Below are 22,139 nucleotides of genomic sequence, written 5' to 3' on the forward strand. Positions count from 1 at the left end.
TTAAATGAACTGTATATTCAAATACAAAACTGTATACCTAATGGGTATGTAAGATCATGAAGATTACAAATAAGGAAAGAATTTAGTTCAAACAGCTCATTTGGATGCACTTACAGAAAATTCCTCTGAAAAAATTAACAAGATTACCTCAATTTCGAGGAAACAGAAGACTGTAGTGAAATTTCGATTACCTTTATTTATAGAAAACGGCAGATTAGATCAAAAGCATGCAACCACTTTTTTTTCAGAGCAGCTATGCTACACTTGGAAGTCCAAACCACCACACTGACACAGGAAAATGTTTATCAACTCTTTAATATTTGACTCATCAAGTAAGGCTTTTTAAGATGTATACAATGACGGGTGTGACATTTCAAAAAGGCCAACAAGCCAAACCCAGTGAATTTTAATTTTCCATGTGCACATTTACTGATGTTACAACCACTTAATTTTAGTAGCAGTAACAGAACAAGATATTTCATCAGTAATCCAGATTTGAAATGCACATAATTTTTTCTGTAACATCACTTTGCCTAACAGGCATAGAATAGAATGGATGGTTAAATCTACCTAGAACAACCTCACACTTCCCAGTGGAACATATGAAAAAATCTTACCTTGGACACTCAAATAAGCACAGGAAGTCCTTTAATTTTCATTAATTGTTTTAAAGAAGTTGCTTTTCAAGATACAAAGTTTTGGAAAGATACGCAAAATTGATACTCTGTGAAGGTAAGCATAATCTAAGTTATATTCTGCATCTGTATTTCTCTTCACATCACTAGCTTCATGAATCATGAGAGGTCACTTACTGTGTTTAAAAAGATTATGACAGCACACCACCTGAAACAACTGTGTATGGTTATATATTAAGCAGGACAGATTCAGACCCCACTGACACACTAAAGCTGAGGAAAAGTGATCAGCGGCGGACAGTGGTCCAGCCATCATCATCGATCTCGTTCTTGGTGCGGCGTGGGACCTCCTTGTCTTTTTCTGAGCGCCAGGTGCCTCTGTCCCCATCACGGTCCCGCTCTCTCTCCCTAGGAGGGGCCCTGCGAGGAACGTCTCTCTCATCACGGCGCTCGTCTCTCTTCTCTTCCCCGGCACGACGCCAGCTGCCCCCTGTGGGGCAAAATGCAGACTTCAGACTTGTGCCCAACAAGTAGGTGAACAAGTCACCCCGAGAAGAGTACTGGCTGATGTTAAAATGCACGCAGAAGTCAGGTGTCACCACCTCACTGGAGCCCAATACATGTTTTATTTTTACTTTTTTCCCCCCTTGCAGTCAACAGACGCATTCATGTAACAAAACACTCATTTTGATATATGCCTATATTGCTGTAGCCTTTGCAGATTGTATGTGGGACTGCAAAGGTCAGGGAATCTGGTTGTTCACCAATTTGTGGCCCTTTGTCTGGTTATTTTGCCTGGAACTGGCCCACAGGAAAAAGTGCTGCACCCCTCATGTTTTCAGAATCTAAATGTACAAGAACAGACTTCTCATTATGAAACCTTGCCCATTTTTTCATTTCAGTTTTTTGCCTCATTTTATTTTAAGTTTTTTATTTGAATTATAAACAGGAATCCTTCCGATGTTGCTGCTAAAGCTTGTGACGCATCATAAATCGGGCTGATTAAATTCTAAGCACCTCCATGTGCTCCCAGAGCTTGGCTTATGTTAAAAAGTGGTACAGCCTTGCCTTCTTCACGCTCTCCTCTGGGTGGGCCGCGACGGTCTCGGTCATCCCTCCGCTCTCTCAAGTCCCGGCGGTCACGATCATCGCGTCTGTCGCGCTCCCCGCGGTCCCAGTCGTCCCGACGAGTTGAGTCCCTCCAGCTCTGCTCCTCCCCACCTCCCCGCCTCCAGCCGCTCTCCTCCCTGCAACACAGCCCCAGTTCTTCGCTTGAGAAACCACGCATCACACTTTACACCATCACAGGTCTCAGGACAGGCTTTCAAACATGTGGCAGAGCACCAGCTGTGTAAAGCAGCCAGACCACCAGCATTATAAGCATGACCAACATTCCTCACATTGTTTTCATTTCTAAACTGGAATGAAAATGCAACAGAATCGTGTACATTACAGCAGACCTTGGAGGACGACGATCTCTAAAGCGCTCGCTGTCTGCGTCATCCCTGTCATCTCTGTCGCGCTCGTCACCATCGTCACAACCCGTGTCACGCGGGGGACCCCAGCTTTCCTCCCGGGCCTTCTCTCTTTCCCTCCATCCACCTGCGTGAAACCAAAAGTTTATCATGTAACGAGCTTTTGGAATTTGACTGAATAATGAGGAGTCTATATAAATCAAACCAAACCTTAACCACTCACTCAGACCTCTAGAACAGGACATTTCTAATATGCAGTGAACCGGATGAACAGAAAAGGGGATTTACCCACTGCCGGTCCATCGCCAACAGCAAGACACAGATCTTGCTTCTCTCGCGCATCTTCATAGAAATGATACAAAATACACTATTAAAAATTAGGTCTGATAGAAAATAAGGATTAAGGTATCCATCGTCAATTTACTGATTGAAAAATGAATAATATAGCAATCTATTAATAAATCTATTCAAATATGGAAAAATCTACGTTTAGTTAAGGATTTATCAAACATTCATTTTTATAAAAATATTGGGGTCAATAGATACAACTGCAACAAAAAATGAAAACAAATTTAACAGCGTTTGGTATCTGATATAGTTGAAAGGTGTAAGTACAATATACTGTCAGCTTCACTTGGGTTTGTATTTACTTCTGAAGGTGCTCTATATTCAAGCTTTTTACTATACATTTAAGTCTTTGAAATAAAACTAGTTTAATTTTCTAAACAAAATTAATTTCTCTGTAGATCCTCAAACTTCGCCACATATAAAAAAAATTGTTTTGACAATATACACTCATACCACCGTAACCGAAACTGTTTGAAGGCGGAAGATTGTAAATCAAAAATAAAGATCCATTATTTCTTGTGGGGAAAATCCACCCTAAACATACAATACCATACAGACAGATTATAGCAAGCTTAGTGAACAATGCAGTTCTACTCAAAGAAGCCAACTATAGCAGTGAAATAATATAATATCTACATTTTTCATTCTTTCTTAATAGATTGCTATCCAAGCAATCAGCTAGAACAATGTGCGATTCTTAGAACAACTCTAAGAATCGTTCTCTTCCTTAAGACCCCGTAATAAACAGCAACTACAAAACACAAAAAAACACGGAAAATGAGAGCACAAGCTTTCGCTGTGATCGTAAAGAAAAGACTACAGCCACATAGCGTCCTTAACCCCCGTGTCTTACACTCGTGCAGAAACAAAGCGGTGTGGTGGCGCTAAATTCAAATGTTCACAGAAGGTTCGCAGCCAAAATTGGTCACTTTTGAACTTCAAAATTCAGATTAGTGAAATTTAATTCTTATAATGAATTACAAGGTACAAATTCTTCATGTTAGAATTAGCAACAATTTGAATACCAAATGTTCTTATACCGGGGTATGAGTGCATCTAGTTAACCAAAATCATTCTGAACTTCTTGTGGGGGAGAAAAAAACTGCCTTTCTTGGTATTATATAAACCGAACCCATCTCTCAAAACGTTCACAGACATTTCAGTTTTTAGTACATAAAATAACTTGTAGCTGCAATGAGAAAAGTCAAAATAGAATTTACAAATGGAAGTAAAAAGCTAAACTATTTTTGATTAAGCCTTTTTTTCTGCTTTCTATACCCCAGGTAATCCTGAAGGTAAGAGAAATGCTTTCCATACCTGGTCTACCCAGAGGTTTCCAAGGTTTAGGGTCATCATCCATTCCTCTTCTGGGCCCTCTTTCATCGTCACCACCTCGCCGGGGAGCCCAGTCCTCATCAGCACCTCTCCTGGGACCCCTGTCTTCATCCAACCCCCGTCTAGGGCCTCGGTCTTCATCAAATCCTCTTCGGGGTCCCCTGTCATCATCCATCCCTCTTCGGGGCCCTCTGTCTTCATCCACGCCTCTTTTCGGGCCCCAGTCATCATCCACCCCTCTTTTCGGGCCCCGGTCCTCATCCACCCCTCTTTTCGGGCCCCGGTCCTCATCCACCCCTCTTTTCGGGCCCCGGTCCTCATCCACGCCTCTCTTTGGCCCCCAGTCGTCATCCACACCTCTCTTTGGGCCCCGGTCCTCATCCACCCCTCTTTTCGGCCCCCGGTCCTCATCCACCCCTCTTTTCGGGACCCGGTCCTCATCCACCCCTCTCTTTGGCCCCCAGTCGTCATCCACCCCTCTTTTCGGGACCCGGTCCTCATCCACCCCTCTTTTCGGGACCCGGTCCTCATCCACCCCTCTTTTCGGGACCCGGTCCTCATCCACCCCTCTTTTCGGGACCCGGTCCTCATCCACCCCTCTTTTCGGGACCCGGTCCTCATCCACCCCTCTTTTCGGGACCCGGTCCTCATCCACACCTCTCTTTGGCCCCCAGTCGTCATCCACCCCTCTTTTCGGGACCCGGTCCTCATCCACCCCTCTTTTCGGGACCCGGTCCTCATCCACTCCTCTTTTCGGGACCCGGTCCTCATCCACCCCTCTTTTCGGGACCCGGTCCTCATCCACCCCTCTTTTCGGGACCCGGTCCTCATCCACCCCTCTTTTCGGGACCCGGTCCTCATCCACCCCTCTTTTTGGCCCCCAGTCATCATCCACCCCTCTTTTCAGGGCCCGGTCTTCATCCACCCCTCTTTTCGGGGCCCAGTCGTCATCAAAGCCCCTCCTTGGCACTCGGTCATCAGATATACCCCTGCGTGGGCCTCTGTCATCTCCTCCCCTTCTGAAAGGTGGTTCCCGCTCTTCCTCACGACGGAATGCAGGCTTATCATCATCACTGCTGTAGAAAACAGCACTTCAAAATTTGGCCAATTAGACCACAATCCTTTATGTGGTATGAACTTATCAGAGGAAATAGTTAAATAAGAAAACCAACTTGAAAACAAGATCTACTTGCACAATTTCACGGTTTTAAATCCGGCACCAATTTAGTTTTATTTTCACAAGTTCCATTTAGTTTTAGGACTTAGTTATTACCATTAGAACACGAACCATTTCCATAAAATGCTTGCCAAAGAGTTTAGTACATTACCACATATAAATACATGTTTTGTAATTTCAGTTCTGGAAGGACACGATGTCTGAGTGGAATGGAGACTTCATTACCAACCCATCAGGACCAATTTAATCTTTCTGAGATACATCTCAAGATGGCTGGACTGCAATTATGTTAACCTGAATTAAAACTGAACTAATGAAAAGGCACATGCTACACTTCATCTCACATTATCGGATATGGTTTAAGGTTTTTACACACCGGTCTGGAACAGGGCGTCGCCAATCGGATTCACCACCCTCAATGCGTTTCCTCCATCCTCCTTCATCTTTATCAGCCCAGCGCTGGGAAGAATCCTGATAGAACAAATTCAACCTCAACATTTAGGGGGTAAATCTGTGTAACCCTAACAATTCTTTACTTTTAGCAAGTTTCAATCTTTCCACTCTTGCTAGCATGTTGATGTGTGCTTTATTCAAAAATTTTGATGAAGCAAGCTCTCATTCCCAAATGACCTAAATGTGCCCGGTCAGTACCTTCATGCCTTTTTCCTCGGGCATTCTCCTTTCCTCCTCTTTACGCCGTTCGCGCTCCTCAATCTCCTGCTGCCTGGCGCGCTGCTTCCTCTCCTGCTCCTCCAGTTTCCGCAGACGCTCCTGGTACTCCCTCTCTTCCTCCTCTCGTTGCTCCCTCTCGATCCGCTCTTGTTCCTCACGCTCTGCCCAGGAACAGCAGGATCACCGACAGTTCTCCGCTGCACTATGTTGAGTTATGCTGCTCAAGCAGCCTTTAAAGTGAATGCAACAACACATCCATGCAGGCCTTTCGCTGTGTAACTTCACAGCTTTCATACCACAAAATTAAATGGGGTTCTACTGCTCTGCGAAAATCTGCACTTCAGATCCATTACTCAAAAATGGTGTGTCCGTCGCATCCTACCCTTTCTTTGCACTTTCTCCGTCTCCAAGTCTCACCCTTTTTAAGTTGCTCCTCATGGATGCGCTGGGCCTCCTCTTCCTTCTCCCGGTAGTAGGTATTTCGTCTGTCCTCTTTACGTTGCTTTTTGCGCTCCTCCAGGCGCTTTTTCCTCTCTTCCACCAGCCGCTCCTGAAACTGTTTCAGTTTTTCCTGAAATGAAGATTAGAATTTGTTACATTTATGCTCATCAGTCGTTTTTCAAACCCAAGCACCACTAAACACATTTTAATTCAACGGCTACTCCAAAATCTTCTCAAGGTTAGCCAAGGTGTAGTTTCGTGCATACCTCATACACTGAACGGCGCGCAGCAGTGATCTTGGAGACAAAGTACTCCTGGTCTTCCATCATTCGGGACATTCTCTGCTTGTGTTCTAATGCCTTTTCTCTCTCCACTTTCATGTTGTTAATCTACAAATAACAGGCCTTAGTTAGCTCTGTTTTTGAAGACAAATACTAAAAACGGGAGAAACCTTTAAAAACTCAAATTCTGGAAATTCAAATGCACGTAAATCTTAATGACAAATGCTCAAAGAATACAACTTCAGACTAAGACTTCAACTAAATTTTCTAGCTTCCTTACTACATTTATTATTGTTTACACGATATAAATTGGAAGCTTTAGGAAAAACATTTGTAATCAACTACTTTAAAGAATATTTTCTTACTCTTTCTTCCTCCTGTAGTTCCCACAGCTCCATGTCTTTAATTCGCTGCTCTTCATAAGCCTTTTTAATCAGGGGAATTTCTTCCAGACGTTTGGCTCTTTCAAAGTAGTCAATCTAGTTAAAAAAAAGTAAGAATTACCCAACTTTGAAGTATTGAAATATCAGTTCCTGAAAGGCACTTTCTAAATGAATGCAATCCATAATCTGTCAAACGGATTCGACACAGGTCTCACTTATCTGTGGTCCTCATGACAAAATCCAAGATAAAAGAAATTAAGCAATTAACAGCAAATAAACAAATTGTCTGAAGGGGACTGACAGCAGTGACACTCGACAGACATGCTGTTAATTTACCTTCAGACTTAATCTTGCACATCAGACATATCTCAACTCTCAAATAAAGAGCAAGATAGTGAAATGTGCTTAATACCACTGCAATAAATGCTAAATTCACATTTAATCTTCAACATTTTATCAACATTTGTATCATTATTACAGATAATAAACTGATCCATACATTTGAACACTCTTTGTAAAATCCTTAGACACTTAACTGTATTAGAGCGTAGTACCCAAGCACTAAACATCATACAAATCAGTCTTTACTTTCGGAAAAGAATCCAGACAACTCCTTTAGGTCATAACCTATAAGAAAAAAGTGGTTCTGGTGTCACCTTCTTCTCCTGGTTCTTCAGGCGCTCGTGGAGCTCTTTCTTCTCCTTCTCCAGCTGCTCCACTTGCTTGGCCATGATGAAGTCTGTGTCCAGCTCCTCAAGGTCCTGATCACAAAGGAGGACATTTTAACCTAACCATGCTTCCAGGAATTAACTGCTTTATCTAGAGACGGATCCAAAAAATTACTTACTGAAAACTAGGTAGTGAATTTTGCTACCGCATAACATTTAGAAAATGTCACTTAGTCATGACACAAATATCACACATGTGAGAATATAAAGGAACACAGCTTGAAACAACTCCTAAAATAAATTTATGAACATCATCACCACCTTAAGTCTGTTTTTGACTGCAATGTGAACTGTCTGAAGGGGACTGGCAGGCTCTGGCACAGCATAGCCAGCCTGCTAATTTACCACCAGGATTTATCTAGCACATCAGAAATATCTCATCTCTCACAAGGTCAGAGAGCAGGACAATGAAATGTGCTTGTCACAAAGAAAAACAGACATCTCTCATCATACATGTGCTGAGGCCTTAGTTTTTAATAATGCTCTGAAAGAGAGAGTGTACAAAGTAAAATGATTTTATGCCATCACTCATCCTGTAGCAGAAAAGTGCTGGAGCGTGATGGAAACTCAAATCAAATAAAACATTCAAATATAGCTTAATATTAGGAAAATCCCAGGAATTAAAAAAACTGCTTTCTTAGAAAAATTCTTGAACTGTAATCTTTTGTCACAGATGTATTTGCCACAGAGCACACAACCAATATTTATACGGCCATTCGCAAATCTGAGTTCTGATTACATAACTTAAAAGAAAGGCAGCTTAGATTTTTCTTGCATCCCTTCTGTCACTTACCTCAATGTCAATGTCTTTAAAGGCTTTGGCCCCCAGCTCAGTCTTCTTGATCTGCTCCAGGCGCTCCCTCAAAGTCTTGATCTTGATTTCCTGGTGCTCTTGCATGATCCGTTCCTTCTCTCGCTCTTTGGCCTCTTGGCGAAGGCGCTCCTCCTCGGCCTTGCGCACCTTCTGCAGCTCCGCCTCGCGCTGCTCCAGCTCCTCCTTCTCCCGCTGGATGTTCAGGCTCTCGAGGCGCTCTTTGCGCTCCTCAATTGTTTGCCGACGGGCCAAAATGCGCTGGTGCTCCTTGCGGGCGTTCTTCAGGTAAGCTGCGATCGCCTGCTGGTTCTGCTCCTCCCGCTCTTGCTGCAGTGGGGAAGAACAAATCAGCACAAGGGAGGTCGAAAAACCACTCGCCCCAAAGCATCATACACGAGAAAATGTTAAAATGATCAACCTACATGTCATGAGAAGAGATCCATAGTGACTGTGAAACTAAAGCTCAAAATAATCCTTCTCATGTTACACTGAAAATCTTCATCTACAACCTGTACCGCATAATTTTAGGTAAAAATCCTACAAGATGGTGGTAAAAGGGTCTGATACTCTAACATTTAAAGAAGTCCGTCCTATGTTCACAAAAATACCTCAGCTTTCAATAGGCCTCACGACATGCATACAAGTAGCTGACAAAAAATAGAAACACCAAGGTAATTGAGGGATACCATGCTTACTGAAAGCAAAGTCTTCTACACAGGTGTGGCTCACAAGTTAATTAAGCAAATAACATCCCAGCATGCTTAGGGTCATGCTGGACAGACCGGGCTGCCTATAATTATCAATTCAAGTAGAGACTTCAGTGAATTTAGAAGGGGGATAATTGTTGGGGTGCATTTAGCAGGAGTTTCAGTTACTAAGACAGCTCAACTTGTTGATGTTTCTTGAATAACGGGGTCTAAGGTGATCTCAATATCGAACTCCAAAGAAAACAGCAGCAAGATAAGGGCAACAGTGGACAAAAGCAACATACTCCCGGATCATCATACCCATACATTAAATCAAACTGCAGGGCAAAAAAGCAAAATAGACAAGTTTCACCAACTGACTGCAAATTTTAACTTGGGGCCCATGCAAAAACAATCTGCCAAGAACTCTAAAGTGTTCCATAACGTTGTGGGCACTTGTTCCTGGCATGGTTTGGGTGTACATATACCCTGAGAATGCAAGGTCAGTGTTAATCTCTAACGAATGGTACTGAGTGGCATCTTCTACCCATGTTGCACCATTTCTTTTCTGCCAGTGTCTCCCAGGATGACAATGTCTGATGAATGCCTGAGATTGTTTCCTACCCCCATCAACTGAGTGAGAATTGATTGACTATGTCGTAAAAAAATGGTGCCACATTCCTACAGCAGAACTGCAGATGTTGGCAGAATCTATGACTAGTACATTATGCATAAAAGCCATACTGGCCACATGTGATGGCCTAAAGCCCTAGTAAGTGATTTTACCTTGACATTTCCTATTTTTGTCAACTGCCCCAATGCATTATGCTAGTTCCATTGCATAAGGCATGATGTAAATAAGTAAGGTTTAAACCTTTTAACGAAACGACAGATTCTTACCGGATAATAAGAGACCTTACATACACACACTGAGTTCTTTTAGAATGCCTGACTTCACTTCCAATACAAACTTTAAATTGTAGTCATATAGCTGCTGGATTCAAAGACAGCAACATTTCAGTTCTGCTTTTTTTGTCAGAAAAGTAGCTTTCATAAACAGGCTTTACAATACGCAATTCCAATTGCACAAACCTTCTACACTGCAAACAGATGTGCACAGCACACTTCATACCCTAATTTATCTGCCTGCATTTTCTGGCACATTAGTGATCAGGACAAATAGATATCTATTTCACAGAGATGGTCTAAGCTTTGTTTTTTTAGCCCATGTGCATCAACACATTTAACAGTTCAGTCAGGTAATGTTGTGCATTAGTGCTTGAAATGAAAGTCTCTCACCAGAGCACCACAGGTACTACAACACAAAAAGTAACTATGCTAAACTGATTTGATGACATCCAAGCTCCTATATTTACCAGAATGGATGGAGGCTTGACGATATCAATGGCCTTGGCCAGGGCAGAGGACATGGCTGTAAGCTGGTTTCTGATTTGCTCGGAGGGCATGTTCTGCAAGAAAGGACCCACAGGAGAGTCCTCCTTGGTGGAGTAGTTCAAGTCAGACCCAAAGCTGAGGGTACGAGATGTGTGATCGATCCGCACCTATTTAAAAAAAAAAGCACAACACTTCAGAAACTTAAACTTTTGCTTAATGTTCAGGAAGTAAAACAACGGTTCTGCCAAAAAAAGAAAAGATACTAGGTCTCTCTACACCCAAATCTATAATTTACATACTTGCCTTTAAGTACTTATTTTGTTAATAATCAGCTTCATATCAAAATACTTAACTGCTTGACATTCTGCAGTTTTGTTGGGGGCAAAGTTCCCAATTTCTGAACATCCAAAACGCAGACCATGAAAGCCACCAATTAAAAAAAAGACTGTTACACTAGTCGTATGAGTCAATGGAACATGACTAAACTCAATTTTCAGAATCATCATCACCCCCAAAACTATTACCGTCTTTTTCTGTAATTTTCATTTGTCAAAGCTGTTTCAGTAATCAGCATTCACGGTCTCAATGCAGTACACAGCAAACTAGGACTTAAGCTTTTTAAACTGTTTTAATCCTAGGTAAATTTAGACAGTAAAGCAGTTTTCTGCACACGTACATGGAGTTGAGGAATTTCTGACGATGTTTACTTGCCTGCAGGTCACAATGTCTGGCGGCATCAACAATGGAGCGCTCCAACTGAAAGGCATCCACAAAGGGAACAAGTGAAGCCAGCCGGCTGAACTCAATGCTCTGGTAGATCTGGGCCACCTACAAAAAAAAAAATACGCAATGTTATATGAAAGCATATTTAAATTCTAAATTTCCATAAGAAAGTAGCCCTCTTTATTTTCAGGACAGTAAGATTCGTAAAAAGACTGTATAAACAGTGTATATATAGGAAATGGTAACTTTCACAAAAGTAAAATTAAAATTAATGACAAATACAAAAAATCAAACTTATATATGAAATTATTCCTCACAGAAAGGTCAACCCAACCTGCAGCTTTCCAAAGCACTTTTAGGGAATTCTACAATAATCAGGCTTTGCAAAAATCTGCTAATTAAGATTCAAGGTAAAAAGCACTGTCAAGAAGTAGACTGGAAACTCTAGTACACATGCCAAGTAGTCCACATTTTAAGCGTTTAGAATGTGTTTTTTAAAGAGAATACCACAGGTAGCATACCTTATAGAACACATAAGCTAACTACACCTGTACTATACACCAACCCAGCCTTCCAATGAGGAGCTGTCTGAAGGAGACTGGCAGCATTGGCACTGTGCAGCCACACTGCTAATTTGCCTCCACAATTTCTATAGCACATCAGAAATATCCCACCTCTCAAAGACAAAAAAGATAGGACAATGAAATGTGCAATGGAAAAATAAATATGATCCTGAATGTCCTTTGAAATAACTGACTGCATTTAAAGCATGGAATTATGTTGCAAAGACTTATTTACAAAAGGGTACAGAAACATTTACAGATACTTAATGTTTAATTAGTCCTTGCTTGCATTGATTTCCTTCGAAAAGATCAAAGCCAAAAAGAAAAGAGACCTGCTGAAGCAGCCTGAGAATGGTGTTGTTCTGCAAATGAGGAACGTAATGCTGGAGGTCAGGCTCTTTCTCAGCTTGGTCTCTCACCCAGTTCAAAAGCTGCCCAACAAAACACAAAAGGTACAAGGATTTTAGGTAACCTGCCTACAGCAATTAGTCAGAACGCTGTCATTATATTAAAAATGAATATATTGCCACTGGAGACGATTCCAGATATTAATCCTTTATAAAAGTCATCAAATAACTTTCTCTTTCATTGCCACCAAAATGTCTATTTTGGTGGCAATGATTATGTCTATAAGATGTCATCCCGTGGAGATGTAGATTTGGGATGTATTTAGTTTTCAGTTACATAAAATCAACTAATTACAGTGAGAAGCGATTTAAGTTGCGAATTATGCAACCCATTTTTACCTTGGTTACTCTGCCACAGAGTTTCAGAGGGTGAAAATCCACCTCCAGCCAATTATATAGTTCCTTAACATCTGGTACAACATACTGCAGCAGGTTGAATCTCACCTGAAATTAAAGTTAGCACAAGTAATGCAAAATACTACCGACTCAACTGGCACTGAAGCTACCAAAGGAAAAGAATAGCATGAAATACACACATCGATACTTTTGGGTCACATTCACTTTAAGTCCAATTTAAATTCAGACATGGGAGCTCAAAAGGTCCCCCATACCTAAAAGATGGACTATCCATAGCATTTTTTACATTTTTAAAAATGAAAACAATAAAACTGTTTACCATAATAATTTGAAAATAATTACCAGAATTTAACAGCTCAAAAAACAAGAATCCAACATGCACAACACTGTAAAGGAATAAATAAACAACATTCTGCCTAAAAACCTGAAAGTCTCTTTGAAATTGTCCCAAAACATACAAGAAATACTTTACAGTATGGTACTGAAAGGTTTTTAAAATTTATTTTTGGGAGAAAAGAAACATACAATAATGTTTTCCATGTTAAATTATTGAATGTAAGCAAGGAAGAACATAGCTCCCATAAAAACAGAAGTCACCCCCATTAGACAACTGCTTGAAGGTGACTCCAAGCAATGGATCTCAAGTGCAACAGTGCTAATCAAGCTGAGCTATTTATCTGGCCAATCAGGAACACCACGGATCCCAAAGGCACTGGGAGCAGGACAGCTCAGCATGTGCATTCTAGATGTAATTGAAAGAGACCACATTTGAGGTCATGAGAGATGTATTCCTATCAATTATTCATTAACATCTGCATTCCCTTTGAAGCGCTGATAAAATTATCAGTCCCTCCTCAACAGGATCTATGTTTAGTAAATTAGGTATCAAAAGCTGTCTATATTGTCCAAAAAATCTATTGTTCACCTCCATTAGTGTTTTCAATATTTATATTAGTTTTATGAACACAGTTTGGGTGAATCCTAATTCATGTGAACAAGAAACTTCAGAAAAGGTTTAAGAAGATAGTATTATATATAAAGTAGCTTATCCTTCACATTTACCAATCCAACCCTGTGTCCAGTGTTGTCCTTACCATCATTTGTTCCTACACACACATACAGCTGAAAGATTACCTTGCACCACAAAATACAGATATCAGATTATCCTGAAACAAAATGCCTAAAATCTTAAAAATAACTGACATTTTATTCCTCCTTCACCTTGGGTAGGACTGCTTGCATCTACACAGGACTACTACTTAAACTGAAAAAATAATGATACAAGAACATTTTTAAGATGTTTTAAAAGCACCAAGGCTGCTAAAGTAATACAATTTTTGAAGTACTGTACTTTGGAATAACATTGTTATTCCTAACTTTGAAATAACAGCAATTTACCAGTCAATGTAATTCTATGAACTCAAATCAAGCCTTTTGGGGAAAAAAAGGTTTGAAGCACAAGTGTTGGGTCCTAACTTTCTCCTGGTTATTATCTTCCTTTTGTACTGAAAGCAAAACGGATGAAAACACTGTAAATTCTACTTTAAGTTAGTGTTTTATCTTCATTGTCAATCATGAACTAATTCAAAGCTTTTACAAACCGAGTTTGAATGATAAAGTAGTAGCTTAGAAAGAGACCTCGGACTCACCATGTCGTTGATGAGGCCTTGACGGGTAGGTGGAGCCTGCAGGCCTAGAAGAGTAGCCAGACGCCTGTGTTTGTCCACAATAATGCCATCCATGTCCAAAAGACGAGCAATATCAGTACGTTCTGGGGTGATGGGAATAGACAGAGTTGCAAGAAGCACCCGGGTGGACATCCTGTTAAACAATGAGACACAATAAGTTAAAGATGTGCTGTAGTTTTCTGACAACGTAAAAGCTGATCAGATCCAAAACTGTTACCAAAGTATGACATTATAATCATGTACTATTCTATTTAAAAGCAGTCTAATACAGTCCGAGAAACTCATTTAAAAACAGGTTTATTCAGAACTCAACAACCCTACATTTATTTCATAGTGTTTTAATGTCAAAATATATTTAAACCTAATATTTTGATACAACAGTAAAACAAATTACCATCCCAGGAAGTGCTTTGTGCTTCAAAAACAATACATAATTTCACTTTCATGTTGTCCAGTATGGTGAAGGCTGGATTAGGACTGTGCACTACTGCACAACAATTTTCAACTTGAAAAACAAAAATACAGCCAGTCTGCCAAATATAAGCAAGGAGATTGGAGATCAAGTCTCAAAATCTCATCTAAAATGGTGGTCTCCAAAGGAGTGTCTGATTGCTACAGAACCCCACTTGCAGTGATGGAATGAAATCTCACTACACAGCGGTATACCGAATAAATAACTGGAATTCATTTTCCCTGCTATTTGTTCAACAGCTTTCTTGTAAGACGTAAATGTGGGTTATTCAGTCTTACTACTTGTCAGACCTGAGCCCCATTGAACTTTTAGGGAATTAATTGGAACAACATATGGCATCAAGCCACAGAGACCAGTGAACCAACATACAGAAGAAGGGCATGGCACAGAACTGTACAGAAGCACCTGCATTCTAGTGCAAAGAAGGCACAGCTAGTACTGCTTCTGTGACTTTCACATCACAATGCTGACAAGTGTTAATCACTAATGAATTTTTGCCTGTTCAATAAAATTTGGTGCACCTGCTACCAAAGAACTGTGATTTTCCTGATAACTGAATATGTTGCGATTATAGGTGAGAACTTTCTTTTGATGCTAAGTATATTTTTATGCCCAATATAATGCAACATTCACCAAAGCTTTCAATACAAAAGGCAAACAAAAAATGACCGTGAACTAGTGCCACCTTCCCTTCACGATCATATTTAGCATAGGCAGAAACATTTCTGTGTGCTGACCTCTGCATTTCCTCCTGGGTAAGGTTCTTCCTCATTTCCCTGGAGAGATGGTACAGCCGGTGCAGTGTACAGGCATGGAACAGGGCATTACCAGACTTCCAAAACACAGTCGAAACTTTGTTATAATAGTTGGCCATCAGCTGGGGTTTGGGCGGTTTCTTAGACAGTGCAAACAGGCCATGAATGTCTTCAACTGCCTTGAATGCTTCCTAGAAAAATTAAATAAAATGAGCTTTGGCCTCAAAAACACTAAACCAACACATTACATAAAATAATCTCTAGTTTCTTTGTTTAAATTTATGTATACTCAGCTCAGTCTGAAAGCAGTAAAAAAGCATCAGGAATTGTACTAGTTGTTTACTAAAGTAACTGACTATACAAATGAATATTAATTTGACCTACATTAGCACTGCTGTCCTAATTGTTAGTATAAACACTCAGCTATACAGCATAATCAAAAAAGTTAGCTGTTTTAAAGTAGCTACAATGAAGACCAAAATTTAAACTTATGTTTTATAAGCACTGTTAGCAAAGATGCACAAAAACAGAATTAAGTACCCTTTAGCAGTATCATCAAAAGTATGATTAAGTGCCCACAGAATAAAGTATTTTGAAAGAAAATAAATCTGCACTATCGTATTCTATAAGTATAATTTCACTATATTCTTAGCAAATTTATAGGGAAAGTTTGTTAACATATATACGTGCTAAAAACGAGCCAAAAATCCGATTAGCTGTGGAAGCTAACCAAAAATACAAAGCTTATGAAATCTTCCATGCAGTTCAGCAGCAAGTAGTGCTTTAATGAAAATGCCACTGAAAAAGAGAAAGGGTGCAATATACTATTTCACTATCAGTTTTTCTCAGTCATATTGAGAAAATGTCACATTTTGACAATTGCCTGATGTTTATTTACAGAGGATTTAGGAAATCTACAGCACTTTATTAGTGATTAAACAAAACTAAAAAATAATCAAAACAACCTCAATCAAAAAAAAATATTCTCAGATATCTAAATCATTCTTAGAACGAGTTACCAAAAGGACTACAGGGCGCCTGGCAATACTAGTACTTTACTGGGCCGACCTGCCAGAGCTCCATGCTAATGGCGCTGTCCAGCTGCACCAGCCTCGTCTCCAGGTGCATGGACTGGCTCTCAGGATTGTTGAGGTTGATGGCTGTGCTCTGGTTGTGGTGACGCTGGATCTGTCCCAGATGCATTCGCAGGTTGTCACACAATTTCCGGAACTCAGCTTTGCGGGTGTATTGCAAGCAGAACTTGAAGGCTGTTTAAAACACAATATAGAAATGCATACAAATACCATAATCAGGTTTTCAAGATCTTCACAGTAGTTAAATATCTCTTAATTTAAAACAAGTCCAATCTTAGCATATTAAATCAAGCACTTGTGAACACTTAACACTTGCTTTCATTTTTCTTTTAAAGAGGGGAAAAACAATATGTGATAATACATTCTAGTTTGTTGTTTTGTTAAGGTGTCCCACAAGTCTGAGCACACGTGTAGGTGGCCCACAGGTCACAGGATAGTGTGGCATTTCAATCAGATGGAGCTAAACTTGCCTATCCCAATCAAGGCATAAAAAGGAAACTACCTGACAATGCTAAATCCTAAAACAAGCAGTCATTTTATTAAATCAAAGTGAGATGAGTGGAGAAAAAAGTCTGTTCTTGACTGTTGTGTAGAGTGAATAAAAACAGTGCTTTTCACCTTGCTGAGCAATGTCATGGTACAAGCGCTCCACCTTGGAATTGTTGCGCAGAAGATCCAGACACTGCCTGTAAGACTCCCAGAGGAATTTCACCCAGGGAGTCAGCAATAGGCGGTCTGTACGATCCTGTGTATCCTCTCCACTGACAGCACTCAGCAGCACACTGAAACAAGAAACACACTCCAGTTAGATCTGGACCAGTTAAACTGTAGGTTCCACACTTAATTTTCAGAGCTACACACTATATACCAAAAACCTTTCAGCAATTGAAGCAATTTTAAATTCTCATTGTTTTAACCACACACCTGAGTTTCTGTAATGAAGGGCAGTCCTAGAAAATCCACTCACAACTGGCAACCCACTGAAGCTAAGCAGGTGTGAGCCTGGTCAGTACCTGGATGTGAGACCTCCTGGGAAAAACTAAGGTTGCTGCTGGAAGAGGTGTTAGTGGGGCCAGCAGGGGGCGCTCATCCTACAGTCCATGTGGGTCCTAATGCCCCAGTATAGTGACAGGGACACTATACTGTAAACAGGCGCCGTCCTTCAGATGAGACATAAAACCGAGGCCCTGACTCTCTATGGTCATTAAAAATCCCAGGGCGTTTCTCGAAAAAGAGTAGGGCTGTAACCCCGGCGTCCTGGCCAAATTTCCCATTGGCCCTTACCAATCATGGCCTCCTAATAATCCCCCTCTATGAATTGGCTACATTACTCTGCTCTCCTCCCCACTGATAGCTGATGTGTGGTGAGCGTTCTGGTGCACTATGGCCAGGGGAGGGGAGGGTAATCCCCCTTACCTGTAAAGCGCTTTGAGTGGAGTGTCTAGAAAAGCGCTATATAAGTGTAAACAATTATTAAAATTTCAGAAAGATATACTCAATCTAATGTACACACACAACTTCAAATCATAGTACGTAAAAACCATGACAAACACATACAGTATATTGAATATGCTCAAAAATCAAAAGTAATTTTTTCTCTTATTTGATCCTTCACCTCCCTTGCCCTCATACATTCCAAATGTATTCCAAAAACATCTAGATTTTGGCTCTCACTTTTCTACCCAAGCTATGCATACTGAGGTACCGTCTCTGCATGGACGGTCAGAGCAGTTTACCTCTCAGGAGTCTGGATGTTATCAAGGTCCTCAATGTCAAGCACCATCTGCTGGGACTCCTCCTTGGCAGTTTCGGTTTTCTCTTCAGCCAGCTTGAGGTAAGCCCTGACCACATCCTCCAGGGACTTGATGTTCACCTGCAACAAAGCCCCCAGATAAGCATAAAGCATAACCCAGTCACCAACAAATATCCAGGACTAAGCTCACAACTCAGTATTTCATGTCTGAAAATCTTAAAACCACATTACATCACATCATCAAAATAACCTCATATTCAGTTCAGGGTCACAGTAGCTGGTAGGCTATCCTGGCAAGCACTGTGTGCAAGCAGGGATACACCCTAGACGGGATACCAGTCCATCGCAGGGCACACAATGTGTACACACACATTCCAGCCCTCATTTTTTAATCAATTTTAATTAACATCTGTTTATGTCTTTGGACAGTGGAGCACTTTGAAGAAACCCACGGGGAGAACATGCAAGCTCCACACAGACAGAAGCCCAGGAACTGAACCCAGGGCCCCAGCACTGCGAGGCAGCAATGGTAACCACTGCAGTAGCCTACCACTCCTATGTCACATTACACATTTCTACAACAGGAAAATAGAAATGCTCTTTTTTTTTTATTTGGACAACTGACATGACACCAGTTATCATAAAAGAGAAACATATGAATCCTCACAAATATACACCTATTTTCTGGACACTCCACTTAAAGTGCTTAACAGGTAATGGGCTCCCCTCCACCACCAATGTTTAGCACCATCTGGATGATGCCACGACAGCCATGACACACATCAGCTGTCAGTGGGGAGGAGAACTGAGTGATGAAACCAGTTCATAGATGGAGATTATTAGGAGGCCATGACTGATAAAAGCCAGGGGGAGATTTGGCAAAGACACTAGGGTAACAACCCTACTATTTTTGAGAAACACCCTGGGATTTTTAAATGACCAAAGAGAGCCTTGGTTTTTTTACATCTCACCCAAAGGATGGCTTTTTTTACAGTATAGTGTCCCCATCACTATATTGGGGCATTAGGACCCACAAAAACTGTAGGGTGAGCACCCCCTACTGACCCCACTAACACCTCTTAGAGCAGCAACCTTAGCTTTCCCAGGAGGTCACCCATCCAGGTACTGACCAGGCTCACACCTGCTGAACTTCAATGGGCTGCCAGTTGTGAGTTGCAGGGTGATATAGCTACTGGCATAAAATGCTATTTTACAATACATTTATATAAAACGTAGAAGAAACATACATTTATATATGTGTGTGTCCTACACTTGACATGGAACACAATCGCTCTCTAAACGCGCACCTGCTGGCAGATGTTCTTGTACTGGTACAGGCCCTCTTTAGCCAGGTGGCTCTTGCGGAGGTCCACACAGAGCTCCAGGTACTTGAGCATGATGGGCTCGTGGATCTTCTGCCATGTTCGATGTTTCTTGCTCTTGATCACGTCATAAAGAACATCCAGAGCAGGCTGCTTCTTCCCCACTTCAAGAAACTCTAAAAATTAAACATTTAAAAAAAATTAAACACAACGACCTACTTGAACTACTTCAGCTAAGAAGGTAAATCCATGAAATCTACCTTTTTCTAAATGATTCAGCAGTGAGGAAATAAACATGTTTGTTTAATGCAAGAACTACACTAACAAAATTTTAGAGCGACATTTATACAATATAATCCCTATTTTCTATCACACAAACCACACTGTAGATAAAAGAATGATACAATAATAAATGAAAACATCTAATTTTTTTATTACAAAATAAACCCTGGAAATACATCTGATATATTTTACTGAAACAGGTCGCATATTTCGCTGACAGTAATAAAATGTAGCCGACAACACGGGGCTATTTAAAGCCTGTTTTCTCTAAAGGTATGAGCCAAATGTTTAGGAGCAATTTAGTAACCTGATTCGTACAAGACCCAGATCTGCAAACCCACAATACAGGTTTGGTTTAGCAGTATCAGGTAGGCGCAGAAGTACAAGAACTAACACATGCAAAAAGTGCTTGTTAAACTTTACACCTGTTTTACTACTACACGGAAGATAAATTGATAGGATCAGAAACAATGAGCACCCATGTACTGCTTTACTACAGCGTAATGTTTTTAATTCATCACGGCAACAAACAGGCGCATTAAACAGCGACTGGAAGCAAGCACTGCGTGGCAGCTGACAACTTGGACCAGATATAAAAAGACCAACAGGGGATAACAGAATCACATGTTAATAATTTGTGGCTCGTCGTGTAGTGCGCTGGGCTGCGGGCGGGGAATGTCCGGGTTCAAATCCCCAGACTGATGTGCAGTCAGTGCAGACCTGGGTTCAAACCCACGGAGGGGCGGAGCAGTGGCTCTGTGGCCAAGGATCTGTGCCTGTGGCTAGAAGGTTGCCGGTTCAAATCCCGCAGCCGGCAGAGGAATCCTACTCCATTGGGCTCTTAAGCAAGGCCCTTAACCCCAACTGCTCCAGGGGCGCCGTACAATGGCAGACCCTGCGCTCTGACCCCAGGCTCTCTCCCTATTTGTGTATCTGTGTGTCTCATGGAGAGCAAGCTGGGGTATGTGAAAAGATAATTCCTAATGCAATAAATTGTAAAGGGTTAATAAGGTGATGTTATGTTAAAACTAATGCCAATCAGGCAATTGAGCTGTACTCAATTGTCAATGGTGGACTTATGGATTGCAACTGGCTAAAAGATTGCATAACTAAAATGATGTTGCACGAACATGCGAGAAGAGCGGCCTCCATGATCAGCAGATGGCGGAATATGCCTACTCACGTCACACACACACGCGAAACGAGGAGTGAACTGTGGTGTCATGATTGCGACTGAACACCAGCACGTTGCTTACTTCCATTTTCTATTGTTTGGCACGTTGGAAAGGGGCTTTACAAACCGCAGCAGCCAGCCTGCAAGCTAGATTCTAAAATATAAATAACGTCTCATCTACAGTAAGAGGAGGCCCCCTGTTAAACGGTTTCACTTTAAAAGATTAATTATTCCATTTGTCGGCGTGGGCCAAGGATGTAATATGCTGGCTGACCATATGCTGACCCACTGTGCATCATAATTTTGCAATCGGCCGATCAAAAACCTAACGAAGCCCGGATTTCCTTAACCACGCAACAATTAAGACTCTCGGCCCGTTAACTAAATATTCTGCCGCAGCGATTTTATGACACGTTTAATAATCCTCGGCAATCCACAACAAGGATTATTCGTGGGGCCATTCAAGAAATTATTTTTAAAAAAGTTACGCAAATGCTTCACGTTTGCTCTTTTTAACTTAAAACTGCGATGGGCCTACAGTTACGCCAGATGGCCTGTTTTAAATGAGCAGTTTATCTTCAACATGGCTTCCCCCACGCCGCTTACCCACACCACCCTGCAGGCTTGGACCCTTCCCCGAACTCACCATTCGCCCTCTTAAGGGCATTTTCGGGGCGCTGAAAATACGCCGGCATGTTTGTTCAGTTGGTTACGGAATGAATTTTACGACGAAAAGGGTATAACATTTATAAAAACCCTTCTAAACCCGTCCATACGCGCCGTCCGGCTACAGACCCGCTCAGTCAGGCTCCTCAGAAAGGACTGCTGGGATCACGTGGCCCACCCACAAGCCACGACACTCTCGGCTCCCGTATGTGCAGTATTCTGACGGCCAATAGGGGGCGATAGACGAGAAAGCTTGCGCTTTGCTTTACCAATGCAACACTGGTAGGGTGCGTCTATTCATTCAGCTGTTCGTTTTTCTAACACATTTGACTATAAGACTATAATGCTCCAGAAAAAATAATTCTGTAATTGATCGCCTTGCATTGTAAATACAATGTAACATATCTGAAATTAAAATGGTATGAAGAGACACCCCTTAAATAACCGGGTTTCATGCAAAAATACCGCACTGACACCTCTTATTGTTTAAGAATATGAAACGGCTAGCCATAA

General features: G+C 41.3%; 1 protein-coding gene and 3 non-coding genes across 6 annotated transcripts; all 4 read right to left on the reverse strand.

Annotated features, from left to right (window-relative positions):
* Positions 1–297: 297 nt before the first annotated feature.
* On the reverse strand, positions 298–21,791 carry eif3s10 (eukaryotic translation initiation factor 3, subunit 10 (theta)). Of its 3 annotated transcripts, none has more exons than XM_069189092.1 (23): positions 21,607–21,791; positions 19,490–19,680; positions 18,166–18,302; positions 17,048–17,211; positions 16,404–16,603; positions 15,318–15,526; positions 14,070–14,241; positions 12,403–12,507; positions 11,989–12,087; positions 11,082–11,198; positions 10,352–10,537; positions 8,269–8,616; positions 7,404–7,508; positions 6,730–6,843; positions 6,350–6,472; positions 6,060–6,213; positions 5,622–5,803; positions 5,347–5,441; positions 3,776–4,866; positions 2,399–2,452; positions 2,096–2,237; positions 1,704–1,882; positions 298–1,125 (listed from the first exon to the last, which is right to left on the reverse strand). In XM_069189092.1, the coding sequence occupies exons 1-23, from the start codon at positions 21,653–21,655 to the stop codon at positions 923–925; spliced, it is 4,419 nt and encodes a 1,472-aa protein (XP_069045193.1). In that variant the 5' UTR covers positions 21,656–21,791; the 3' UTR covers positions 298–922. The 3 variants fall into 3 exon arrangements, with proteins under 3 accessions (XP_069045193.1, XP_069045192.1, XP_069045194.1); XM_069189091.1 differs by having other exon boundaries at positions 3,776–4,869; XM_069189093.1 differs by lacking the exon at positions 2,399–2,452 and having other exon boundaries at positions 3,776–4,869.
* LOC138238488 (small nucleolar RNA SNORA19) lies at positions 7,028–7,154 on the reverse strand. The gene has a single exon (XR_011189539.1). It is a non-coding gene; the product is annotated as a small nucleolar RNA SNORA19 (small nucleolar RNA).
* LOC138238487 (small nucleolar RNA SNORA19) lies at positions 7,764–7,895 on the reverse strand. The gene has a single exon (XR_011189538.1). It is a non-coding gene; the product is annotated as a small nucleolar RNA SNORA19 (small nucleolar RNA).
* On the reverse strand, positions 11,676–11,806 carry LOC138238486 (small nucleolar RNA SNORA19). The gene has a single exon (XR_011189537.1). It is a non-coding gene; the product is annotated as a small nucleolar RNA SNORA19 (small nucleolar RNA).
* Positions 21,792–22,139: the final 348 nt, after the last annotated feature.

Source organism: Lepisosteus oculatus, chromosome 4 (genome assembly GCF_040954835.1).
Source record: "Lepisosteus oculatus isolate fLepOcu1 chromosome 4, fLepOcu1.hap2, whole genome shotgun sequence".
In the NCBI taxonomy this organism is placed as follows: domain Eukaryota; kingdom Metazoa; phylum Chordata; class Actinopteri; order Semionotiformes; family Lepisosteidae; genus Lepisosteus; species Lepisosteus oculatus.

Coding starts and splice junctions, on each gene's coding strand:
- eif3s10 (XM_069189091.1), bottom strand. CDS start 21,655: ATGCCGGCGTATTTTCAGCGCCCCGAAAATGCCCTTAAGAGGGCGAAT. Junction 5,442..5,621: donor CCGAGGAAAAAGGCATGAAG/GTACTGACCGGG, acceptor TTGTTCTATCAG/GATTCTTCCCAGCGCTGGGC. Junction 1,126..1,703: donor CAGAGGAGAGCGTGAAGAAG/GCAAGGCTGTAC, acceptor TTTGCCCCACAG/GGGGCAGCTGGCGTCGTGCC.